The 27,786-nt window shown below is 41.5% G+C and overlaps 1 protein-coding gene across 1 annotated transcript; it reads right to left on the reverse strand.

Moving 5' to 3' along the window:
- Nucleotides 1–15: 15 nt before the first annotated feature.
- GGACT (gamma-glutamylamine cyclotransferase) lies at nucleotides 16–27,753 on the reverse strand. The gene is made up of 2 exons (XM_066313486.1): nucleotides 27,677–27,753; nucleotides 16–2,990 (listed from the first exon to the last, which is right to left on the reverse strand). Exon 2 carries the CDS (start codon nucleotides 2,971–2,973, stop codon nucleotides 2,506–2,508), a length of 468 nt encoding a protein of 155 aa, XP_066169583.1. The 5' UTR covers nucleotides 2,974–2,990; nucleotides 27,677–27,753; the 3' UTR covers nucleotides 16–2,505.
- Nucleotides 27,754–27,786: the final 33 nt, after the last annotated feature.

The following is a 27,786-nucleotide window of genomic DNA, read 5'->3' on the forward strand; positions in this document are numbered from 1 at the left end:
TTTTGAAAAAAAAAAAAAAAAAATAGAAAACACTACAAAAGCCAAAATCTGATTTGTTTTCTCCACAGCAATGTTCCTGGTTTGAGGCCCCAGCCAGGCTGTACAGAATGGCTGGCAAGAATGAAACATTAACCACTGAGCAAACTGAGCAGATTTCCTTTACTCCGTATAAGTGCTGCACAAGTACCACCAACGGCTTAAATTCTGATCTGATTTATTTTGAATTAGGATATGTATTTATTGAATTATTATTAATAATAAATTATGATTTTAAATACTTAAAAATACTTATATATTATTATATTTTTAATGCTTTGTATAGATTAGATTTAAATTACAGGTTAGAGTCTTTATTTTGCTAGTGCAGACATTTGTCATGTACTTTCATTTGACATTGTAAGGGAATTGTCTTCTTTTATTCAAACTCAATCTCCCCATTCTTATCTTCTTGATACTGATTACTGGATGCCTTTACAGAAGGAGCTGGCACTGTTCTCAGAGCTCTTTAGCAGCCCCAAGGTACTGCTAAGAGCACGCGCTGTCCTTCAGACCAGGCCTGAATGCTTTCAGGAAAGGGAGACAAAGGGACCTTGACCACTGCCCTGGAGTGGAGTGGGCCTGCTCTCATCTTCTTGCCGGGGATGTGCAGAGTCCTGCTACTTCCCAGAAAGAAACCCTGTGGCCAGAGGTGCCTGGGCCCTTTACTGGAAGGTGAAGGAGGAAAACAGTCGGTGACAGGGCTGGTAACTCACGTTCAACTAGGAATGTTTGATTCTGCTTGGAACTTCTGACTGAAGAGGCATTCTTCCTGTTATTGAGACACTGCTGATTAACTACATCACATGGCCAAGGGGGAATGTATAGCCCAGGGATCTGCTTAGGGAATTAGTTTATAAAACTCATCAAGATGAGTAAGGAGAGCATTTGGACAGTACCTGCCTTCCAGGAAAATTAATGCTTTTGCAGTTGGAGAAACTGAGGCAGAGACCCTGCAGATCTCCGTACAAGTCTCCTTTACTGCCATCTTAGCCCTTCCCAAAGGAGCACAGTTCAGTCTCTGCAGGTTGTCCTAAACAGAGAAGTACTGTAAAGAGACACAAGTATTCTACTATCAAGTTACTTGTTTTTGCTTATTGCAGCAACATAAAAGCTTTTCTAAATAAGATGCAGCAGTGCCTACTGCTGCTAAGGTTTAGGCTGATTCCCTACCCTGGATCTCCTCTGGCCATCACAGGGCTACTGGCAGTGAAGCAAAAGTACAAAATAGTTCTTAATTGTATCCTTGCTGCATTTGATGGTACTTTGGCTCACTGCATGGCATACAATGCCTGCTCCCATCCCTCTGGCAGCTTTGGCTACTGTACAATCTATCTGTACCAAACACTGCAGCTGAAGGAAAATATAAGGCACAGAAGTGTAACAAGAAAAAGCCACAATTTTCCCAGATTGTGCAGAAACCAGTACAGCACAGTTGTACAGCACAGTTGGTTGGGTCAGGGGGACAACAGTCTTCTTTACGTATTTTTTCCAATTGAAATGTTGCAATAATCACAATGCAGGCCGTTTGGATATTTTTATAATGTACATAAATGTTTCCCCCATCAGGAAACTCAGTTTGCATACAGTAGCAAGTTCTGCATTAAAATGCTTGGCAAAAGTCACCTTGACAGTAACTGCACACAATGGCTCCAGTGTAGCATGCTTTTCCTGGTCCCCAACAGCCCCCACATCCCCCCAGACAAACACACACAGGCACACAGACACACACACCCAAATCCTACAGTCACACAGTAACAGAAGTGGAACTCAAAGTGCTTAGAATGTAAAATTAAAAAAACAATTTTAAATGTAACTCCCTTATATTCTCTCAGTATTTCTTGACAGTGCCTTTTAAAACTAAACATGGTTTAAAAATATACCTTTCCAGTTCAGAAAAAAACCCATTTGCAATGCAGAGTAAGAATAATCTTTACATTTTCTCCAGCAATTTCCTATTTGTCTAGAAGCACCAAGTTATCTGACCAGCTTCCCCTGTTTACATGCAGTAGCCTACTAAACCCGTTACAAGTCAGTATTCAATAGGAGTTGTGCTTTACTTTGCAGACATTTAAATCAGTTGCAGATAGTGCAAGAAAATTTGTCAATCAGGGAAAAAAATAATCTGTTCCTCTGCCTTTCACTGATCTCCATTATTATGCACCAAGGCAAAGGGTGTAATAGAGGGAATAATTAGACCCCAGACCCGATGAGCAAATACATTTTACACCTGGTGCAAACCCAGTTACCTGCAGCAGGCTGGGGGGGCCAGGAGGACACTGACTGACTGGGGAGGAGTCTGCAGCTCTGGGCCTACAGGACTTCAACACTAGTGCCAAGGCTCCTGGGTTGGGAAGGTTACAAGAGCTCTTGCATTTTAATAACAAGGTATTACAGCTTTCCTGGAAAGGTTACCGAGCAACACCTGCTTAGCACTATGTCTTCGGCCAGGCCACATCGCCTCCGTTTCTATTCCCGGCTCTCCCGTAGGACATAGGCGAGGCCGTGCTTCCCCGAGCAGTCGTAACTGTCATAGTAGGGGAGCCCGACCCACTCGGGCGGGTACGTGGCCGTGCTGTACACGAAGCACTCCAGGACATTGTCGGCCTCTCCCGTGCCGCCCTTCTCTTCCCACTCCACCACCTGGATTCTCATCAGGGTGCGCTGGTACATGTCTGGGCAGCCTTCGAACTCATCCAGGAACTGCAGCATCTGCTCGTCGACAGAGTAAATCTCCCCAGCGATGTGGTGGCCCGTCCCCGGGATGTTCAGCATGTAAGGAATATTGTATTTCCCTGCAATCACCAGTGGGTACTTCTCCACCGTGCGGCCCCTTCCTTGGAATTTCGCTAGGCCTTTGGCCGTGTTGATCATGTGCTTGTAGTTGGGCTGGCCCTTCTTGAGCGTGCCGTAGACGAAGACACGGGCCAGGGCCATCGTACTTGCAAAAGCAGCTGAAAGACAAAGAGGGGCGTTACCCACGGGGCCAGAACCTGGAGAGCCATGGCCCTGCCAAGACACCTCCTACAAAACAGGCTGTTTGGGCGCGTGCAGAAGGGGTCTCATAGCCCTATACCACATTTAAGTATCATATTCAATTCAAGTATCTAGAAACTTTTCAGCCAACAAATACATCCGTGAAAAACACAGAAACCAGGAGAAAGTCAGCCTTTTGCAGTTCTTTGCTGTAAGCAAATTGCATTCTTTAAGGAGTTGCAAGCACCAGCCAACACATCCCCGACTCCCAGGAAAAACTCTGAATCTGTCTTAATTTTCTCCTCTCTCACCATTATGGGAGCAAGTGTATGGTGCTGTGCTCAGTGACTTCCCAAAAGCAAGTGTAACCTGGTGTGGAGTCATCTCGTGGAGGTGCTGGTGGATTTGCAATGCCAGCGCCAAGGTCCCACCTGCTGAGTGACAGACAAAGGCCAAACAGAAAACTGTGGGGCCAGGGGAGAAGCTGGAAGCCAGGGCTGCTGGCAGAGGGTCCAGGTAAGGCTGTGTTCCCTCCCCTCTTCCCCAGACACCCCAAGGTGTTAAATCACCTCGAGTAGCTGGTCTGCACATGTGTGAGCTCCCTCTTGACAACAGACCCTGAATGACCATTTGTTTAATCTGTGAGCATGAAACACTCAAAATTGGTTTAAATGGGATAAAAGACTGGCTTTACCGAAATGTAATGGGGGGGAAGGTACCTTCATAGTTCCTGCATTATTTTTTCACACTGCGCCCTGTTTGTGCTCCATCATTTCTGTAGGGTAGAAGTAATTGCACTGTGATGTTTTCCCACATTTTACCTGTAGTCACTGACTGGGCAGAGCCTGCCTCAGCCACAGTCACCTGGCTGGGCCAGACACCAAACATCAGAGGAGCCCGTGCAGCTCCTCTTGGAAAGATTGTCATTAAATAATGTATTTCAAGTTTGAGAAATATTTAAAAACAGACTGGAGGTAGAAATTTAATCTATTTTCTGCAATTTACTCTTATTTTAGTAAACTGTTAGGTTAGGTCAGTTATCCAAAAGGGTGTGTTGCTGGCCGAGAACAGCGTCATTTAAAAATCCTCAGTAGCTAAGCAATTTCCCCTTTGGTGAAGGAAACAGTTTGTATCAAAATACAGCTTTCTAAGCAAAAACAGTGTGTGCCTTCATTTACTGGCAAACTGCTTTCACTTAGGGGAATAACAACACACTGATTTTTTCCTTGTATTTCATCAGATATACTTCAGAGTAATTTATCCTTCATGATATAAACGAGTTTTTTTTTCTTAGATGCAGATCATTCCCTCACAATAAAAAAAAGCATTAATATTCAGTTGGCCCGAGTCTCTTTTATAAGAAAAATCATTACCTTTCAGATTGTGTTTTGAATAACAAACACAGATCCTTCAGGAAGAAACTTGTCCCAGTGGGGATTGAGAAAGGATCAGAGTTAAGCATTGAAACATGCAATTAATTCCCATTAGGGGATTAGGGCACTCGTGTTCACTTTGAATCAGAAAAATGAATTGTGAATTAAATTGTTCACAACCAAGAGGTTACTTGTCAGAGTTAATAAGTTAAAAAATAAAAAGGGAAACCTAAAACGCACATAAAAAGCTCTACAGTGAGTGGTGCATCTGTAAAAAAAAGATACGCTTCATTTCCATTAAACAAAAGCCCTGTCTCTACTGTACAGCTGGAGATAAGCTTCCAAAAAGTTCACAGAGAACAGTGTCACCATTTCTTGAAACTGGTGAAAACAACCCCCCTGTTTCTGATGGCACAGCAGCTGGCTGTTGGGGAACATCACCCATTTAAAGAAAGGCCCCCATCAGCCCAGTGCAGGGTCCACAGAATTCAACGGCAAAAAAGGAACTTGCTAACCCAGGTTTGGGCAAGTGTTTCTGATTTAGCCTTTGAGCAGATTGATTCAGCAGGCAGTACAAACGGAGATGGAGTGGGAAGCTGAAGTTTCAGCCACAGCTCCCTATGGCACTTCTGTGCCCTACAGCAGCCCTGTTGCTCATGCTGGATGGGCTGAGCACAATGACTTCTCCTTCTATTAAAAAAAAACCAACAACAAAGCAAAGCCCAGCCCTCCAGCCAAGGAGGGATTGGAATAAACTTGGTAATAACATTTCCTGATCACTGCTTCATATAAATAAGACATACACAATTTTCTGCACAATAAATCTGGTCTCCAGTGTGCCTGTGTTGTGCTGCAGAAAGGCTGTAGATGTATTAACATCACTTAAAGCGCTCACAAATCCTGGGCTTTTAAAAGAGTTTTAGCCACCTTGTGGCAGGAGAGCACAGAGCAGAATTGTCTTTGAGGGTCATTTCACAGGCTTCCAGTACGCAGCTGAAAAGAGTTATAGATGGCACCCCCTTGCTGAATCACCAACATGAAGCTGCCTTTTCTCACTTAATCCAGTTTGACACTTCCTACCTTCACTAAACGACCCGAGAGGAAAAGAAAACCCAACAAAAAACAAGCAAAAGCTGCCCAGACTTACACTGAATATTAGCTGCCAGGACAAAACAAACCCATTCAGAAAGTACTTTCATGAAATATTCATACCAGAATCATTAAAATTTAATGGCATGGGGAAACATGAGTGAAATTTGTACGTCATCTCTGTAAACTATTTCTTTTAGCTGTGAAAGATGACCTGCCAGATCGCTTGTGGGATCTGTAACAAGTTGCTTCATCAGGCAAGATGCAAAGATCAGAAAACAGAGGAGCTATTTCAGCATCACACGGGTAGGTGTTGTTGGGTGAAAAGTGGCTCACGACTGGTGCCAGCCAGGAGCAGCTGGGTTACCATTTGGCACCAGTGCTGGTAGGGCGGCAGCACTGTATCCACATCCACCCTCACCCACCAAGGGAGTGCTGGGTCAGGGCTTTGGTTTCCCCTGTCGAGGCCCAACAGCTCCAGCAGGGTGACAGAAGGGTGGATGGCCATAGGGCCAGTCGCTGGCTCACTCACCATGCACTCACAGATGAAGTTGCAACCAGACTCTTTGCTCCCACGTTGTGCACAAAACAAGACCTTGCTTCCCAAGTGGCTGCAGCAGCTTTGGCAAAAACCACCTTTTTTTTTTTTTTTTTTTTTTTTTTTTTTTTTTTTTTTTTTTTTTTTTTTTTCCCCCCACAATTACAGGACCCTACCAGCTTCTTTTAAAAATAAAGCATGGCCCCGAGCCGTGCATTATGCTGGCTCCAGGGCTGTTTGCAATCATGCTCACAGTGGGTTTGGGAGAAAAAGTTTCAACAAAATAAAACCTAACTCAGAAAGTATCCATTTCTCTCACTCCATACAGTAACATTATTTTCCCTTGAGAAAAATTCTCTGCATTGGCTCTGTGACCAGATATAGTTACACATTAATTCTTCAGAAGTTTCTTAAAAACTGTAGGAAACAGGTGAAAAAACAAAATGCCTTGAACTTTAAACTTGAGCCCAGTCTGTTTGAATGAAGGGAGTTTTAAGGTCACTCTTCACTCAATGCTAACTTTCAAGAAGGACTAACATGCCAGAGAGGACTCCTGGGACCGCATCCTGTTGGTCCTTTGATGCTTTCATTTTGTTGCTTGCTATTTTCTTTATAGCACAGACAAGGGCTTCCTGCCTGGGCCGACCCCTTCCCAACCTTGCTGAATACCTCGGAAAAAGTTTATGGCACGACACCTTTCTTACATTAACCACAGAGGCACCAGCGAAATGATGGCTCCTTTGAAATCAAGAGGTTATGGTCTCCTCGCAGCAGTCACCCGCTCCAAAACTGTGAGGTGCTGGTTTGGGAAAACAAACAAGAGTATTGGAGTAACCAGGGCCATGCTGGATGCTAGTGGGCACTACCTGAAACTCCACTTAACCTTCTTTGCAGATTGTTTTCATTTCTTCCTTGGATAACTCACATCCCCAAAACAACAAATACTTCTGTTTTTAAACTGGAGTATCTTGTGAGTCTCTGCCAGGAGGCAGAGTGAGGATGCCCTTCCTTTGGACAGGCATCAATCACAACACTGCTCACGTGCTTTGTACCCCTTTGTCATCACGGCAAACATTTGCCTTTTGTCTGTTTGAAAACATTCCAAATCACTTTCAACTGTACTGCATAGAGAAAATGTGTTAGATTAATTTTTATTACTTACAGAAAGAGTTTAATTCCCAAAGTGACTTTTAGAAGGCATCAAAGTGACAGATTAAACTACTACATACAGAAAGATGTGGGGGACGGAATGCAGAACACATGCTGGACACAACATTAGACTGATTAACAGGCTAAATTTCTACACTGCAGAGACAGGAGGGGATCGTCAGCACATCGTCACACACAAGAAAAGGTGGATAAAAAAACAGGTCAGTGGAAGTGGACAAACTGAATTGTGAGGAAGAAGGAGAAAGAAAAAATTATGTTATATTATAAAAATTATTTTACTAAGTATTGACTGTTTTGTCCTAATATTAAGTCATGTTGTACAGGTGCCACTGAAGTCTTGGGACCTCAATTCAGAAACCTGTGGACTACAAAACTATTTAGAAAGAGCTCAGGGCAGAGCACTGAGTCCAGAACTGTTTTACTTGGGCCAAGAATGAACCAGCAGGAGCTGATGAGAAGGGCATAATCACCTAAAAATATGGGTAAAGGATTTAAGAAGAGAGTTGATTCTCTGCATACATGAACACAAAACCAGCCAAAATTTTTTGCACGACATCATTAACGTGGACAGGAGCAGCTTTCCAATTGTAAGAACAGACAGGCATAAGAACAACCATAACAAATGACCCCCAAAAAGCTCGAGACCCCAGTGCCCTCTATCTTAGGGTGGTCCACAACAGATACCTCAGCATCGCAGCACAGGAACAGGGCACGGCAACATCGATGCATTTCCAGACTTGGGTCCAGACCCTCCCCAAGTCAAAGTGATGAGCGTTGTGCTGCGTAAAGTCCTTTTCCTCCTGTGACCTCTCACGCCTGCTTTTGTGTCAGCAATGGCAGCAGCAGCATGGAAGGCAGCCCCAGGCTGTGACTGCGTGTGTGTGCATGAGGCCAGACTACTGTGGGGTCTTCCCCTGAAGCCTGCTTGCTTCATCTTCCTGAGTCAGGAGGCTCTGTGCACCTCCTCAGTGACGGCTGACAAGTCCACATATATTTAACAAACCAAGAAGCACTCTTTACTGATTCTCCTAAGGTTTTCTGACATAGGAAAACCAGAACTGAAATATTTAAGAATAGATAAACCATGTCTGGTTTAAACCAAACCTTTACACAGGGTGAGAAACCCTGCACCCTCCTTTGTTCACACTTCATTCTCCCCATGCCTTTTTGAGTGTTGAGCAACACACTGATGTTTCAGAAGAACACAGCAATACTTCAAGCATCTCAGTCTTGAGTGCCGACTGAGTTGTGTTTACTGAAAATCAGTAAACAGTATGGAAGCCATGAAAACTGGAACTCTTGAAAACTTTGTTCAAACTATCATGGATGCTACAGTTATTCTTGTCTTAGAGAAAGGCAAGAGACTAGATAGATTCTCAAAATCCCACTCAAGCATGGTGGGTCCTTACAATGCAGTTTTAAATACACTACAATTAATTTAAATTATATATAAAAAAATAATCTCTTCTTTGCACTTTTAGCATAGGTGCTTACACAGTTGTATCTACACAAAAGAAAGAAAAAAAACAACCCGCAAGAATGGAACACAAGCTTTAAATGCCAGACTGCTGTTAGAGGAGAAAAGTAGAAAAACAACTTTTGATAGGGCAGCCCTGCTATGCCATGGTGAATTTGAAGTGGTTTCCATCATTGAGATGCAGAACAGAGCCCAGAGTTTCAAACCGCCGACATCCTGAAACTCGGGACAGAGGCTGCAGCTTGGACGGGTTCCCTGCGAGGTCAGCACATTAATTTACATGCCAATACCCGGAGCGGTCAGTTCGCTGTTTTGGACCGAGAAGATCATCCCAGCCTGTGAAACATGGCAAACACTTTGAGTACCTAAGCATGGGAATGTATTTTTCTACACTGAAAGGATGGTGAGAGAGAGAACGGGAAGAGAGAAAAGATGGGGTCTTGCGTGGGATCATGAGGTGCCTTTCCACAAAGGAAATGAGGGAACAGCTGCACAATGATCCTCTGTGAGGAGGGGAGAGGTGCCCAGGTCATGGCCCAGCACTGTCCCTTGGGAGTGCAACTGAGCCTGGAAAGGAGATGTTTATAAAGCCCCATTGGTGAGCAAGAGCATCCTCCCACTGGCAGGGGCCTCTGACTTGGGAAGCCATCTTATGCCTTTGCCCCTGTTCCGTGGAGGTGCCATGGCAGGGCTGCAGGCAGGATGAGCTCTGCCCAGGAGAGACCCAGTGGTGCCTCTTGGGCCTCACTGTGTGGCTGGCTGGGAGGGCCAGTAGCTGGACATCCTGATAGAACAGAAAAGGTCACTCCAGCCAACAGTTCCATAGCAGGATGTCCCCCTGGGATGAGTCAAGGTGCCTGAGCCCTGCAGCACCATGTGGAAAGGTCACTGCAACACAGTGCTCCTCAAACCTTGTTAAAAACCAAAGGACAGCAGAGATGTTCAGCGAACAAAATGTGCTCTGCTAAAATGAGCCAAACAGAAAAATCCATGTATAAATCTAGTATCACATTACACTGTAGTATTTTTCCACAAAAAATACATACATACTCTAGGCCAGTATGGACTAGCTACTGAAACACAAACCTTTGACCAATGTGGCAGAAATCAAACATTAGAAAAATGCAACAGACTGGGTTTTTTCAACACATGATTCCTGGGAAACTATGGGGTGCTTTAAAGGGTCAAAGAAAGGTAATTCATATACATTTGCTGTAACCACATATACACACACAAGGATTTTCTACACAGAGTCATGCTTTGCTTGTGAAGTGTTAGTGGCCACCAGAAAAGGAGAGAGGAAGGTTAAAACCAGCTGTACTAGTGGAGCCATCAGATCTAAATGTAAAGACAATTTTAAATATTCCACCAGAAAGTGTACAGATAGCGTGGGATACTGGCCAAGGACATTTGCTCTGAAGCAGAGTCATACAAATTTTGAGGTTGAGAAGGAATAGTAGACCAAGCATATCTATACACACAGAAGTTGCACTAACAATAACGATTTTTTATTTGTATGTATGCCACTAGGTAGCAATAGAAGGAAGAGGCCCTCCTTGACATTTAGGGGACTAGAGCTGAGGTTACTAAAGATGCAAAAGAAGCAAAAGTGGAGCTTTTTTTTTTTTTTTTTTAAAGAAGAAAGTCTTATACCATCCTTTCAGTCTGAATCAAATTTGTGGAAAAGCGTAATATTTATACTAGTATGATACTGAGACATACTAGCAACAAAGTAAATCAGCTCAACAGGCTGCCCAGGGAACTGGTGGAGTCACCATCCCTGGAGGTATTTAAAAGATGTGTAGATGCAGTGCTCAGGGACACAGTTTAGTGATGGAGTTGGCAGTGCTGGGTTAACAGTTGGACTCAAAGGTCTTTTTCCAAACTAAATGATTTTGTGATTCTATTCTAATTCACTACAGTTCTTTTGTCTTAGTAATTTAAAGTAAGTCTTACATTGGTAAGCTATCTGGGCAGTTTTATTTAATAAAAATATTTTTTAGTGAATTTCAGCTTGCAACTTAATACAAGTCAGAAATAAAAACCCAATCAGTAGCTCAGCAACGTATCTCTTCCACCACTTTCTAATATAATAAAAGGCAAGAAAATACAAACCAAAACAGGACATCAAATCAAAACTACAAAGAACCGTAACAGATGTATATAATTAACTTCAATCCCACTCTGAGACATATCACTTCTCTTTAGAAATTAGTAACAAGTTTACTACAGAACAAGTAAATCACAGATCATCATGAAAAGAGAATTAATGAGTTATTTCAACTGTCCTGGTCTTGATTTTTGCTCTCTAAGAATGACTTACAAATTCCTGCAATGAAGTTTTAAACATACCTCACATCCTTCCTCAGCAACAGGGAATGCAGCCTTATCCCAAAGTAAATACATTTACTGGCCTCCTATCTTCTACATAGAAGAAACAAATACATATTCTGGGGACATCCAAAAAAGCCTGAAATTGCACTTAGCAAGCACTTAGCAAGGCACTGGAGTATTTGCCTTCAAATCCATAAAATGTACCAACCAAACTCCCACATATCCTCCTGCCTGGTAGACAAGACAAGAAATCTCCCATTTGTATGTGTCCTAAAAGAATATGTTGAATTAAATGTTTATTTTCTGGTAAAGAGTGGCTTGGTCTCTGATGCAAAAGCATTCTATAGTCTAATGCAAAATTTAACACAGTTCTGTAAGATCTGTATTTACTGAAAAACGAGGAAAACCAGCTACACAACCCCTTAAATCTTCTCATGGAGCCACAAGAGTCGCACAAGAATTACTGATGGAAATAATTCCCTATCTCTACATATACATTTGCAATTGCAGATAAAAGCTATTTTGGTTTAATGATGACATGTAGAATTTACTCTAATTCAAGGTCTCCTTGCCATTTCTCCTTCCAGAATGCTTGGGAGGAAGCTTTAATGAAGGACATCTTATAGCAGGGGTAAGACTGTAACAGGATTACATAATATTCATCTTAATTTATATGAACCAATTATTTACAAATAAAATATTTACATAAATGAAAATGGCTTTAAACATGCTCTGCACCCTCTCTTCAGTGACCTTTGAGAAAGAATTTCTGATAGTAACTTAATGAAGAAAGAAGAACAGAATTAAGCACTGGAAGTAAATGAGAAGGGGATTAATATGCAGTGTGGTTCTGAATGCAAAAAAGCCAGGCCAGGGTCATTAAACAACCTACTCTGACAAGGATAACACAGTGAACTTGAAGTTCATTATTTAATCATCAGTGAAAACATCTCCAGACCAAGACATAGGGAAGAACTGTCTATGAACAAGGAGTAAGTTAAGGGAAGATTCTAATGGACTGAATTAAAATAAGAAGTAATAAGCACAGACAAAAGTTACCAGTTGCATTCCTCAGGAATCAATGTTGTTTTATTTTTTAATCTTACTGCAGTAATTAGCTGTGTGCCTACCACATCTGTGTGTGATGCATCCAGAAGAGCATCATTTCATGCTGCAGCCACATGAGATGGCCTAAGAACTGTGTAATTGAAGTAAGATGGCTTTTAATGATACAAAGTGCAAGAACATGTGCTTGGGGACCACAGACAAGAGCTTCTGGGGCATTCATCATTTGAAGGCAATAAAGGAATCAGAATCTCTTAAGCTGGAAGGGACACATAAGAATCATGGAGTCCAACTCCCTCCTCTTCACACAACTGCCTAAATCTAACCCATATGACAAAGAGCGTTGCCCAGACTCTCCTCTATCTCTGACAGCCTTGGAGCCATGACCACTTCCCTGGGGAGCCTGTTCCAGCAGCCAGTCACTCTCTCAGTGAAGAACCTTTTCCTCATGTCTGGACTTCCCCTGTGTCATCCCATTTCCTTGTATCCTGTCCCTGGTCAGCAGAGAGATCAGCACCTGCCCTCCACTGTCCCCCCTGAGGAAGCTGTTGGCTGTGATTAGGTCCCTCCTCAACCTTCTCTACTCCAAGCTGAACGTGCCAAGTGACCTCAGCCACTCCTTGTGAGTCTTGCCCTTGAGGCCTTCCACCACCTGGTCACCCTGCTCTGGACATACTCTAATGGCTTTTATGAAGGATTTTACTTCTACAAACCAAGTGGTTTCCATCTGTGATACATTTCTGCATCATGAGAGCATATAGAGCAGCTGAAAAGGATCTTCTAAATTTTTTAAAAATAAAATTAGCATTCTAGAGACATAAGTCTTCCAAGTTACTTCGTGTGCACATCAGAAGAAACTCGCATACCTTAAGGCACTGAAATATCTAGGAGAGTGTCCAACTACACCTATCCATCAATCTAGAGTTTGTGCTGAGAAAACCAGCATGAATTAGGCAGTATTACAATGTAAAATGTTAAGATGTAGCCAATTTAGGATTGGAGTATGTCCCAAGCAAAGGTGATTAGGCCTCCATTATAAATTAGCATATCCTCTGACTAGCTTTACTATCTCCCCACAATGGCCTCCTCACAGCCCCCAAATATGGGCCAAAATTATGAGAAAAGGGGATGGGTAAACTAGCTACATTAGCTGTCAACAGAGCTGTCCAAAGGGGATTCACAGAACTCAGCATGGAAAGGGAAACTGCCACTGTCCCCTGTCCATACTGTGGGACACGAGGGAGAAGTAACAATGGATCACTACATTCCTGCTTTCTCAGGGTATGCTGTGGAAATAAGAAAACAATTCATACATGCTGCTATTTTACTGGGATCCCACCTTTCCAAATCGGTCCCAAATATGCAGTAGTATGTAGAATATTCTCCAATTCACTCCCTCATGCTTTTACAAATTTCACTGTGAGTAAACAGGGTAAGTAGGACAGGAACAGCAAGTCCCAAGACCTCTCTTATCCTTCTAAGTGAAAAGTTTCCTCTTGCATTGGGATCAGCAGACATTTTCAACACACACCTCTCAGCACAAACTGATACACAATATAAAGCCAACTGCTCTTCCTGTCAGCAACTTTGCTCCTACTAAAATAAATTTACCAGCACCACTTATAATTTATTTTTATGCCACAAATAAAGACAGCAGCCTCCAGTAAATACAATCAGCACCACACTTTTAGAAACAGACTGCTTGCACTGAAAGGTCTTGGCCCATAGCAAATGAGCCAAGTTTTAAGAAGTAGTTCTGGATGAACACTGGTACACCCTCACACCAAATGCATTTGACAATGAAATACTGGAATAAGAAAGGACAATTTTACAGATTAACCAAAAATCATATTTTTGGAGTTAAAATTATGCTACCTGAAAAATATTAAAGATAAGCATTATTCATACAATATAAAAAATGCACAAAACATTATTAAATAATTACTAAATAACTTCTTAGTCCAACTTGCCCATAGGAAGTTACATTTCAGCTCTTGAACAAATTTGTCACTGCCCTCCCAGTGCCACTCTCCCCCACCCAAATACTGTACAGTACAGCAGACTCAGGCAACTCCCAATGCCCAAACACAGGAATAATGTTATTATTCTGAACAGAATTTCTCCCAGACTTGACAGTATCTAGGGACATCTGGAAATCTCAGTTAATTTCACTTCTGCACTTCTTAAGCAAACACTCACTTAGTGATGCTAATTAACTGAGGAAAAAATTAAATAATATAATTAGGGTGCCAGATGTAAATCAAGAAACAGTACATTACTTAAAACACGGACGAGAAATCATATAACATTTTAATTTTGTCTTTTTGATATCATTTAAGAAGACAGGTAATGATCAAGTAACTTCTGAGTTTCAGCATGTGAACATTTCTTTCAAAATAGATAAATTATTGCCAAATTACAAACCCTCACCAGCTCACCGTTTACCTCACAATAACTATCAATTAGTAAAGGCATGCTTCTGAATTCATAATGCATTACATTTTTTACTTTCAACACCTGGTGTCACCAGAATAACACCATATATTTCTACAACGCTCTGCAGTGGTGTGTCTGTGTGTGCTTTGATTTTTAGGGCAGCAATACTTCAAAGGAAGTGGAATTGTAGAAAATTACGCCGAGTCATGCACAGATATTTTTTTTTTTTTTTTTTTTTTTTTTTTTTTGTTAATTGATACATTATCAGTTAACTGATAATGGCAGGTCATTTTAAAAATGAAGCTCAAGGTGTCTAAAAGCCTTTATCCCTTAGACAAGGTCAAAAAAGCCCCGAACAAAGTGAAAATTTTCTTGTATTTCAAGCAAGCTAAAGCCTAAACCTTTTTTTACAAAAACACTTTAACTGGTGATTTCTGCTACAGCAGAATTTTGCTAATTGCAATCAATTTTTGTAGAGGCTAATCACCACCTTTCTGTCTTGGGCTGTATTAATTGGTTATTATTACAGTTCCCTTGAGAATAGACAGTGGGGAGCGATTTTGATTGATTATTGCTTTGAGCTCCTTGGATCCTCAAGACACTAAACAAAAAGTTAAATATCAAAGAAGATTTAATTAATTTCAGTCTCTCCTTCTTTCCACTCTATCAGCAAAGTAGAGCCAATAAAAAATTGACAAATTAAAGGGAAATGAAGAGAGTCAGAACTGGTGACCCTGTATTTTTTTAATGAGAAAGTACATGCATTTATTTGCTCTAATCTTTAGATAATGGGCATAAGAAAATGAAAACTTCCTCAGCTTTTGATGCTTATTCCAAAGCCCAGATGGAGTTATGGCTGGCAGTTAGATTAACTGGTATGAGACTTAGATTTTTAATACAGCATTCAAAGAAATCAGTGAAAGAATCCCGAACTCTTGGGGGAAAAAAAAGTCATAAGCTTGTTATACAAGAAAGATAGAAAACACTGTATTATAACATACGGGTGCAGTATTTCAGAATCAAAAGGTTTAGGAGTCTCTATCTTGGCAGAAAATTCTGTATCAGAAAACAAAGGAAAATGCAATCAAGATATTTATAATTATTTTGTAAAATCTCACTCAGACTTACACTTCGACTAATTATGCATGAGTTTCCTGCGGCAGACTTTCCAGAAGTCATATTGTCTTTCAATACTTTTTCAGTTAAGACAGAAGCGCTTCCATAGGTACAAGTTTTCAGGATTTAGTGCAGTCACTGTGGACTTTAAAGCTAAAGGAGCAAAGCTAACCCTGATACAGGAATTATTTTCAGGTGAGTGCATTTCTAGGATCCACAATGTTTGGAAGAGATCTCTATGTGCCTGCAAGGCATTTACTACCTCTAAGCTGATCTGTGGGGCCAGCTTTTTGATGACAGGCTTCCAAATCCCATAAAGGAAGATAGGCAAGCAATACAACCTTGAATAATAGTATCAAATAACATCAACCCATATAAGGAATAAAACAGTCATGGAAAGCAGGAATAAAGCTTAAGCCTAGGAAAAGGGGTGCAAGTCATTAAGAAAAAGCAGCTCTTCTCCTTAATGCTTGATTTAAACAGATGTTAACATAAATAAGTAATTTTTAAAAGAGACAGTTTAAATCTGGTGGGTTAACCAAGTTAGACAGGTTTTACAGGCAGGTTTTGTTTATTATTACCACCACCACTGGTTTGCTTCAGCATTTCAGAACAAAAAACCCAAAACCCCCCCAAAAAACAACAAAAACAAACAAACAAACAAAAACCCGGACAAAAAACCCCACCCAAACACCAGTAGTTTTCTGTAAAACAAGGTGTTAATTATTTCAGGACTCCCTAGTCCCTTATCCCTTTTTAAAAGGGAAAAAAAAAAAGACCTTAGAGGATCCTTTTCTTCCAAACGATACAAGTATTCAGTGGTCACTGACTCAGAATGTGCTTATATGCACAGGAGCAGAAAGACAACTGGTAAAGTAATACACAGGTCACAAAGGTTTAGCTGGAGCTGCTCAGCAGAGTGGCCTGATGTGTCCTCCACCGCAAAAGACTACCCAGGCAGACCTAGGGGACATCACCTGGATGGAGATACACACCATTTCCAATGTCAGCTCCTAGGGAAGAAAGAAGGGATGCAGAACTTTTAGCAATAAAACTTAATATTTAGAATGCACACAGAGGCAGTTTCCCATCTCTATCACTGGTAAGATGTGCAGATTCTGAAAAGAAATCATCTGTTTTGATCCATATTAGTTACTTTATCTTGACCTTCACTAGCTACTTTGTCAAAAGTTCTAACTTTTGACACTGATAATGCTCATGATATTCCCATAAGGTAGCTAGAAAAACATGATTTAAAAGAATTGTCGATATTTAGACCAAAAAAACCCCCAAACCAAAAAAAAACAAAAAAACAAAAAAAAACCCCCAACCAAACAACCAAACCTCCAAAACTGGTTAGAAAGACTAGTTAGTATTTATCAGATGTTAACCTCAAACTGGACATATGCTCAGGATTTGTTATGTTAATTCCAGTACCAGAGAAACACCAATAAGGAAAACACCAAATGATGTGCACAAGGCTAATGAGAAGTCACAAGCCCCTGCACAACTGCTGCTCTTCAGCAGCCCTTCAGATAAGGCCAGAACAAAGATTGTGCCAAGAATAACCAACCACATGATCAAAATCTGTGGAAAGACTGGTGTAACAGCATTTCCACAGAAAGAAATCTGAAAATTATAATGATCATGAACTCAGCAAGAGTCAACAACTGTTAGGGCTGGAAAAAACATCCTGCTCTAGTCTGGCCACAAATTGAGTAGTATGCCCAGCTTTGAGCACTACATGTAAAGAACTGTTATCAGCTGGACAAAGAGAACAATCATAGGTCAGGAAACCAAAACCTACAGAAGAAAACAACAAAAATAAAGAGCCTGTACTGTGATCACTTCTTTTATAGAAAATAGCATCATGCCTTTAAGAATATGAAAGCATACTGGAAGAGGAGGAGGCTGTAAGCTTTTTTCCACATGTGCTTTGACAAAAGATCCAATAAGCTCAAATTCTGCAGATGGACATTAGAAAGACTGTCCACCTCCTGATAAGCACAGTGCCTAGGAAGAGCATAGATAACTAGGAAAGTTAGGAATCCTTCACTACTGTCTATTCTCAATAGCAAGACAGCAAATCTCTATCAGAAATAACACTGCAGCTGCCAAACTTGGCTTTTGCCAGGAAAATGGATGAGCCAATCTTTCAGCCCTCCTTTAAAAATAAACATAAAAGACAGTTTAAATCATATGCAATACATGGCAAGGAACACTCTACTCATGGAAACTGCAAGAGACCAATTCTGAGGTCTAGTTAGTAGATCCCTGCTACCTCAAGGAGAGGTTTCTAGTAGAGATCCCATTCCCTGTCTCTTTATAGATGGTACATTATGCAATTACTTGATTTTAAGATTTATTTTCCCAAATAGTAACAACCCTAAAAAGCAAATGAAATGTTGGATTCCCACCCCTTCTTATTCCATGCAGTGCCTCCTAAATACACTCAGAGACATAATCCTGAGGTGTTACACTGAGTGCTTTCTGACCCCATGAATTTTGCATTGCTTTCTGCACTGTGATCTAGCTTCAAAAGGCCAAACAAGACCAAATGGGACATGGGTTAGAGCCCTGGGGACAAAGGGCATGAATCTCATTTTTCTACTTCTTAGGAGATCATAAAATATGCTGAGCTGGAAGGGGCTGACCAGGATTCTCAAGTAGAATTCCTGGCCCTGCATAGGACAACCCAGCAATCACACCACGTGCCTGAGCTTTGCCCAAAGGCTTCTTGAACTCAGACCGGCCAAAGACTGCAGCTGGCTTTGGTTGGATCTGGCACACACAGGATATAACTGCCTCAAAGGTGGAGCAGTGCCAGCTCAGCCATACATCTTTGGCTGATAAAAGCACAGGAAGAAGGCAAAGTGCAAGAACAACCAAAGCCTCTGACACCACAGCCTCAAGTACAGGTGCACAGCTCACCTGTACCATTCCCACTCTGAAACTTCTGCTCCCTAGGTAGAAAGCAACACGCACTTGTGCATTGAGGCTTCCAAGACAGCCATCCTGCTTTACATATTATACATAAAGGCCACTTTAAATCTGAGTCCACAAAATAACCCTTCTCCTAGTTGTGTCTATTTTTCATGTCAAAAACTGTTTTTAGACCACAGATATGACAGATTTTAATCCCAAGTAGTTTTGAAATAACTGCTATTCAATAAAGATTGTAAAAATAGAAATTGTTTTGTTCACAGGCATAAAGGTTTTATTTGTTTATTGACAGCATGCTGGTGAGATACATCACTTTGATATGGAACTTTTAAAAATCTATACCCTCAGAGTTTTCCTCTGAGAGGCTGATGTGGCAACTGTAGATAAGAGACACTGCTATTTTTCTAGACATACAATAAACAATCTTACACACACATTTTTTTACCCACTGCATATGTGATTCACAGGTAAACTGCTGCACGTGTATGTGAGTGTAATCCACAGCAGTGTCATAGGTTTTATCAAAAAGAACAATGTAAGCTAGTAGACATTTCTTAGACAGCTAAGTGACCGTATCATGGTAGCTCAGAAAACATGCAACGAAAGCTGCATCTGCAGCAGCTTTGCCCACAAGACAGAAATAATGAGAGTTGGAATCCAAAGGTAATGTCATCTGTTCCTTCCTTTTAGTATCATACCTACCAGGTCTGGCGTCTGCAGCATCAAAACATCTGGTTGCAACAACACTGATGGTCAATCTCAAAATCTCCCCCAAAAAAGCACCCCAAAACCTATCAAAATGTTTGACAAATCTAGAACTGAAAGGTCAATCATGGACTTGATAATTTTCTCAGTCTGTCATAAGACTCAGAGCACAAAGTTATTTTATCAAAAGACTAAGTACACAACAAAATTCAAAACTGAACTGGATCACCACGTCAATGAATAAACACTTCCTGAGCTCACAATAAGACTGCAATGATAATAAACCTCTGCAAAAGACAGCTAAAATACAGAGTCTGATTTGAGTTTCCACCTAAAACAAATTACAAGTAAGACATACAGACTACAATACGACAAATTAAGGAGATTAAATCATTGTTTTGTTATACAGATATTAGGAAGAAAATTTTTAAGTTCATCCTGTACAAAATTAAAGATACTCGATGCTATCCATTAATATAATAAACTGTCACTAAGCATACTTAATTAAAAGATATAACTACTAGCAGTAAAAGAACAGACTAGATGAACAGATGGATCCAGATATATTTTGACCTAAATTTCTTGATATTTTGACAAGATAAATAAAGGTAAATATAAACAAGCAGAGGAGGGAGAGGAATAACCAGCCAGTCCGTAGATCTTAGTAAGGAGTCTCATACTACAAAGATGAAAAAAACACTATCAAATCCTTTTCTTTCTCTGTTCACCTGCTTGTCTTCTCAAAGATGTTTTGTTTCTGTTAAGAAGGTTTCCTGTTGCTTCCCATAACCACTTGCATATTCACCTTACTGAGACATTAATCATGCCTGGAACCCAAATAATGAAATGAGGCCCACTGCCTCAGGACAGTTTAATCAAAATACATAAATCATTAACCTGTTATATACTTTAAATATCTTAAAGGTTGATTTTCTTTTATGCTCACTCTTCTCTTGAATTTGACCCCTGCTAGAGATAACAGTTATGTACAGAGTCCACAGAAGGCAGAGATTCTTCTTTCTGAGCCGTTCATATCACCTTCCCCTTGGGCACTCTCCCCAGTCAGCAAGTTCCTAAGTATGTAACTTTGTGTTACTTATGATGTTTGAAATGAGCTTCAGAAAGCTTCAGTAAGATTTGGCCTGTGGCTGGATTCATATCCTGAAATTTTTCATAGCAGTTATACTTGAACCACATCACAGCAAAGACTGCAGCCTTGGAGCAGGTTAGTGGTTTGATGTGTGAAATGTGTATGTGCATGGTAAGCATCCTGCTGGGATTTATTCCCTATGTAATTTTCAGCTAAGGCAAAATCAAGCCTGGGGCTCCACTCCATAAGCTGTGTTGAAACATTCCTCTCCATTCATATAGTTTCTCAGTTATTTATGCATTTTAGTAATATAGTGCAGGCTCAGTGCAATCTCATCTAAATTTAATTTAGTTGCTCTCCTATGCCCATGTCCCTTCCTAACAGTTACCAAACATGATCTCCGCACCTCACAAGCAGCACCTAAGTTTTGAAGCACTGCTTCACAGTACATGAAGCCACACTCCATATATGTGCTGTAATCCATCTCCTCTCAGTGAAAACATTCTGGAACACTGAGCTCACATTCCTACTTACTCATTCCACAGAAAATCTTAAGTTTTGATGGGTTCACTAAAAACTGCCTCAAAGAAGATCAATAGCAGTTGATATACACTCAAACATATCTGAAAGATGACATTCATTGCAAGATTATGTTTTCTACACAGTAATTTTTAGTAACCTTTTCTCCTCACTTTCCTAGACTCTTTGGGCTTGTCCTATCCTCTTCAGAGTTCTTATTTTGCCAGAAAGAAGTTTGGGCCTAATATGTTCTTCAAGCCACAATTTCTGTTGAGCACCCGAGCAAGAATGCAATCGGGGGAATAAAGAACTCTAATACCTATTATTCTCCTTCTATTCCTGTCAATAAATCCAAGACCATCACATCTCAGCTGAAAATCATAGTAAGTATTTATTTTTTCATCCCTTATCTGATCATCTGCACCCAAACTACTATTGCTGAAAACTCTTTCCTTCAGTTGTGTCCAGTTCTTCTACCCACATATTCTGGTCTCTCTCTCAACTAGTCCTGTCTTCTGATCTCCGAGATAAAAAAACTGAATCTAGTAATTTTCTCTTAAATTTGTTACTATGGATGCTTATGTTATTAAGTCCCTTCTCCAGACTCCTAACATTTCTCCTTTTTTTCCATGAGCTTTTCGCAAACTCATGAAGGAATTCCCATTTTCCTCCAAGCCAAAACACTAACAAGAACCTGTTGCCTCAGTGAAGATTTACATCTTCTCAGTCCAGGTGAGCTAAGTTGGCTAAATCCCCACAATGAGTGCATATTCCAGCACTCCCTTCGCATATTGCCATCACACAGTTTTTGTTATCCCTTAAGTAGAGGGAAAATACAAAAAATACAGTGGCCAAAAGAATGTCATCACAAAAGGGAGGCAAGAGGACATGATGAGGTCTACCTGACATTAAAAACCACTGCGAACACCATTCCTCCAACAGAAAACTAGAACAAGACCTTTATTTCTCACTCACTACTTACAGTCTCACTTCCAAGATCATTTTTCTCAGCAATGCTTTGAAGAAAATTGGTTTGTTTCTATTTCTCTTCAGGCTTTCAGTACGACTGTACATGTGAACTGGGCCTCTCCTGATGGGAAATAATCAAACTTGTTACCTTTGATTTCTAGTGAAATTCACACATTCTGAGATGTAACCAAGAACAGGACTGTTGATTACAGAACTTGCAGTGGACAGAATCCAGAGACAATCAAAATGACATACTGATTTTAGTGATAAAATTCAGTGTCCATGCCCTAGCTTAGTTTAATGCACAAATTAAACAACAAACACTTGTGTTCAATTAAAAGAATTCAGAAAGACTGCCATTAATAGCCTCTGATGAGCCAGACAGTAGCATCCACCTTGCTTTAATTTCCTACGGTTCAGAATCTAGGCTGGTCACTCAGGCTTCACCAGTAAAGAAATCTGTTGGTGTATCACTTGTCAGCAACGACAAATGAAACTCACATTTCAAACGCAAATGTGTCATCAATGAAAGTAGACTAAAGAAGGGGGCAGTGCCGAAGTACAAACTCATGGTTCTTATCAGTACTGTGTGTCAGCAGAAATAACAGAACTTTAATTACTGGAAGTTCTGCACACAAACCAGCCTGCCCACCAGAAGGCAAAATGTATTAACTTGACATATTTCACAAGATCTGTAGACAGCATTTAGTACCTGAGATGCAAAGGTGGCAGCAGAGGTATAGGATGAAACCCAGGATATATCACAGAATGGGTCAAGTTGGAAGGAACCACTGGTCTCACCTCCCTGCTCAAGCAGGCTTATCCTAGGGCATATTTCACAGGATTGCAACCAGACGGTTTTCAAGTAACCCCAGTAAGAGAGACTCCACAACCTCTCTGGTCAGTCTGTTCCAGTGCTTGGTCACCTGCACAGTAAAGAAATTCATCCTTATGTTTAGGAGGAACTTCCTGTGCATCAGTCTCCGCCCGCTGCCTCTCGTCCTATTGCTCAGCACCGCCGAGCACAGCCCTGGCTCCATCCTCTTGGCACCCTCCCTTCAATATTACAGACACTGATGAGGTCCTTTCTTAGATGTCTCTTCTCCAGGCTAAACAGGCCCAGATACGGAAAAATACAAGAGAGAAACTATAAAAGATTTGAGTCCAGATCAGGTGTAAGAAAAATATTTGGGAGAAGAGAGAAGTCTTTTATACTAACATTCCAAAACATTACTGAAACTGTGCATGATATTTCTACCAGAAAGTAACATAATGCCAACAAACATTCCTAACACTTCTGGAATACTAAGTAAACAGCAAGACTTCTAAACGAGTGATGAGAAACGGCTTATCTACATCTGCTTCCTCACTAAAAGGGAGAGCTACAACCCTGACTGCTGTTGGAGCCAAGACTCAGCCAGAAGTGCAGTACAGCAGTCAAGATGATACTGTTTGGGATCCATGTTTCCTCTGACATCTCAAAGATTTTACCTTACACATCCGTACCTCTGGATTCATGAATACACCTTCCTGAACAAAGCAAGCAGCCAAGACAGCAAGCACCCTGCACTGTATTAACGGGAACACAACCAGCAGATTACAGGGAGCAACAATCTCCCTTTACTTGACATTCACTAGACTACACCTACAATACTACACCCACTTAGGGGCACAAAACAAGAAAAAATATGGACAAAGTGCATTCAGACAGTCACAGGGCAAAAGCACTTGCCTTGTGAAAAACAGCTCAGGAAACAGCCTTTTCAACCTGAGATGAGATGGCTTTCAATCGACCTAATAGCAGTCCTGTGGCTATCCAGGAAACATACCTGGCTATCCAGGAAACACAGGGTCTTCACAGCAGTACATGCCAGACTTAAAAAACAATAGGTATAAACCAAAATAAGAGAGGCCCCAACTTGATTCAAGGGAAAGGGTTCTCATGATACAGACAAAAATTGAAGTAAGCTGCCCAGAGGTGTTGTGTAGTCTCTATCCCTATAGCTTTTCGAGACATGTTGGATAAAACACTGAACAATCTGGTCTGGCCACAGAAACAATTCGCAAATTGCAAATGCAATTACTTGCATTGAGTAAGGAGGTTGGATGAGTGACTCCCCATGCCCCTCCCAACTTGAATTTTGCTGTGATAAAAGTTGTGGGCTGCATCAGGCTAGATAAAATGAGGGGAGATAAAGAAGATAAAGAGACTTGCAGTTACTCTGGTATTACCTGATAGCATGTATTTTCCAAATTGCAGCATTGTTCTAATACAGCTACTCTCACACACCTGAAGCCTGCTTCAGCACAGGTGGGATGATGTCCCTTTTATTTAGTAGCAACCCACACTGGAAAGAAAACAATGCTTGAGGGAAAGGATGAAAAACAGCAATTCTATGTGACCAAGAACTTCTGTCAGAATGTCAGCAATACAATGGTAACTCTGGCTGTTAGTAAAGGTCATGAGCAATTACAGTCAAAGCACTGCAGAGAGAGGTGGTTATGTAGGTAATTCCAAAGAAAAAGAGGTGTCTTGTAAGACAGAGAAATCAGGAGTGACAGTGATATCGAATTTGTTTTCTCAAGATGTTAAGAGCGAATAGCTGACACACTTAAAGAAATCACAGTGGCCAAGAGTCTTAATGTAAAGGCCATTCTTCCACAACACTGTAATGGTAAATCAATAGGACATGATATTACCCTGGTACAGTCTGTCCTTCTTTAACGTTAATTGGAAGTGGGGAAAAGAGAGCTGTATCTGACATGGTCCATAGAATGTAATTAAACCTTTGCAGTGAAAAAGAGCAAAAAATTCTGGATAGCTATGGATTCTGGGTTAAGACCAGTGATTTACTACTGCCTGAGTAGTTCTATTTCTAAAGAAAAAAGGTATTAAACATCCTTTTTAGAGAGACAGAATGGAAAGGGTATCACATTTGCTAACTCAATGATATGACTGGGTCCATCCATTTCCCCTGTCTCTTACTCAATTATCTATGTAATACTTACCCTTTCTGTCAGAATACTGCAATTATATCTATGAAAGATGAGAAAACAAAAGGTAGCATCAGTTCATATAGAAAATGAGTTCTGTTACAGCACATGCTCTCTGCTTAAGCAGTTCACATTACTTAAAATCTCATTCCAGTTTCACATTCAATTCTACTTAAAAGAGTTATGAAAATTATTTGACCAGGTTCAAGTTCAAAGAACTTCTAGAGTACAAGAAACATACAAGAAACATACAAGAAAAGTACATTGCTCTGAAAATGAAATTACAAAAAACTAGAGTGAAATGTGTATTTTTCTTCTACCAACAGTAACTATTAATAGCATTCATGATTACACAGAAAAATAATTTGGCTAATCTATTAGAGAGTAAAAGTGTACCAGAGCTAGCAGCATACGGCAAATGCCTCAACATACCCCTGGAATTTACTCTCTTATTTCACTCCATGACACCCCCATGACTTTATCTTTGTGCCTGTACTTACACTTGCATATTCACAATGTAGAATAGGCAGTCACATAACCTCATTTCCTTGAAGTTCCCCAAGAACAAACACAACCATAAAAACAACAGAAGCAGAAGTGGCAAAACCTGTGGTTACATGAGCAGTCAGGTGAAAGAAATTTTCAAGACGAAACTTCCGTTAAAATAGACAGTTGGGTTACTATTGGGATTTACGAGAATGTACAGACAGACTTGGAGGAATGTTGGTTGGATGGGACCTTTGAAGGTCATCTAGCCCAGCCCCCCCCTCAGAGCAGGGCCAAAGCCAATACTAGATGGCACTTTCCAAGGGAAGAGGCTGTGCTCAGCAGAACAGTGGGTGGCAAACACAGCAGGATGTCTGGTGCAAACCAGGCCTTGCTTGTGCCCTCTGCTCTCTGGAGGCACCTAGATTTCCATGTCAAACATCAGCCAAGGAAAGCATGAACTGACATGGTAAGCCTTTCTAAAGGATAAAAAGATGCTGCAGTAAATAAAACACTCCAAGCAATGTTTCTACACTGAATGATAGGAGAAAATAAGCAACGGAAACTAATGACACATATTAAGCCACTGAAAAGAAAAGCAATAAGGAGTAGATGACACGACATGTACCAACATCATGACACGCTTTCTTCTGTGATGGAGCGAAGCTGTGTTCGTTATTCCAGTGGTCTCAAAACAAACTCATGAACAAGCTCAAAGAAACCTGCTTGCAAAGCTGATGGCAGAAAACCATGCTAATTTGGAAAGTGAGGAGCAAACAGGCTGTAAGAACCCAAGGAAAATGAAGTGTGACGCACATATCAAGTAGTTAATACTTGTCAGCAGTCGGGTGCAGATTTAAAAACATTGACAGTGCACAGAAAGGCCATTTTTTGTTTTATTTAACATGCAACCTGTTTGCAAATTCAGGTTTTGAGACAGACAGTAAAAGACACATCTATTCTGTTTAGCATTTATTTAACCATGGCAGGAGAAAGCTCTTCTACACTTAGGTAACAAGACATGTTAGTGTTCCTATGACTTTGACAGTTATGATGGAGTGAGGGCAGGAGATGAGTGCCAGTTAAATATACTGTAGAGACAGTCTAAGTTTTTAAAACTTCCCTCAAGAGGAAGGGAAAATGATGACATTTTGCCCAGGTTTTGTTCAGAGATGTGAAATTTAAAGCTTCTCTCAATGGCCTTTGTCACACAATGAACAACTTTAATTGTCAAGAAATTGCTTTTCCAGGTTGACTGCCTGCTTAAGCTAGAGAGTATATAAAACAAGTCCACTCCTCCCAGAGCTCTACATGAAACAACTTGGTCATGGAGATATTTACAGCTGTGCTGCTCTATGTTCAGCTCTACAGAAGCTGCTACCTTGGTATTTTCAAAGCATGGCAAAAATTACAGAACCAGCAAATTAAAAAATACCTGAAGCAAAAAATGAGGAAATTAATTGTCTGGAATTAACACAGATATGACTAAATGAACCTTAACCCAAACCTAAACAACTTAATGTAACTCTTTAATGGAAAAGGATACAGAACAGGTGGCAGATGAAAGTATAGCAAAATGAAAAGCCAGGGTGGATTAAAAAAAAAAAAAAAAAAGGACCCCCTCAAATATTCTGGTCCAAGCAATGCAGGCAAAAACATAAGTGCTCTGAAATGTTATTTTGTAAGGATATCCAGTCACGGAATGATTTGCGTCGGAAGGGGCTTTAAACCGTCTATTTTCAAGCCCTACCGTGGACAGGGGCACCTTCTGCTACACTCTGCGGCTACGATATCCGCCGAACTCTTGCCGTTATCTTTTCCCTCTAGTTTAGGTATTAGCTCTCCAAACACCCACCACTAACCCATTACAAGGGTTAGTAACGGGTTACTAAATGTAGTAACTAATGTTACTAAAAGGAATATTTGGATCACAGTGAACACTGCTGTTTGGAGGATGCGGCTGAGCACCTGGAGAACGCAAGGTGATCACGCCCTTGGCCGCTCCAGCGCCAGGGACAGCTCTCCCTGCCCTCCGCTCTCACCGACGGGCTGCCCTCGCACACCGAGGCGGTGCTGTGCCCTTGCCCCGCGGGCAGCCGTGTCCCGGCCGGGAGCGCTGAGCCGGCCGCCAGCAGAGCGGGGCCGGGCCGGGCCGGCTCGCACCGGCTCTCGGAGCGCGGCCGGGGCCGCAGGGCGCTCCCGCAGGGCCGCTCCGCCGGCAGAGCCCCCGGCCCTCCCGCAGCCCGCGCCGGCACCTCCGCCTCCCCTCAGCGCTTCCCCGCGGCATCGCGTGTGGCGAGAGCGGCCCGGCCTCGGCCCGGCCTCCGCTCCGCTCTGCCCGGCGCTCCTCGGGCACTCACTCGCCAGCGCTGCCGCCGCGTCAGACCCCGCGCTCCCGCCTGCGGCCTCCGCCGTCTGCCCGGCCCGGGGCGCCTCTCCGGGGAATAGGCGGCGGGGCGGAGCGGGCCGT

Source organism: Sylvia atricapilla, chromosome 2 (assembly GCF_009819655.1).
Source record: "Sylvia atricapilla isolate bSylAtr1 chromosome 2, bSylAtr1.pri, whole genome shotgun sequence".
Classification (NCBI taxonomy): Eukaryota; Metazoa; Chordata; class Aves; order Passeriformes; family Sylviidae; genus Sylvia; species Sylvia atricapilla.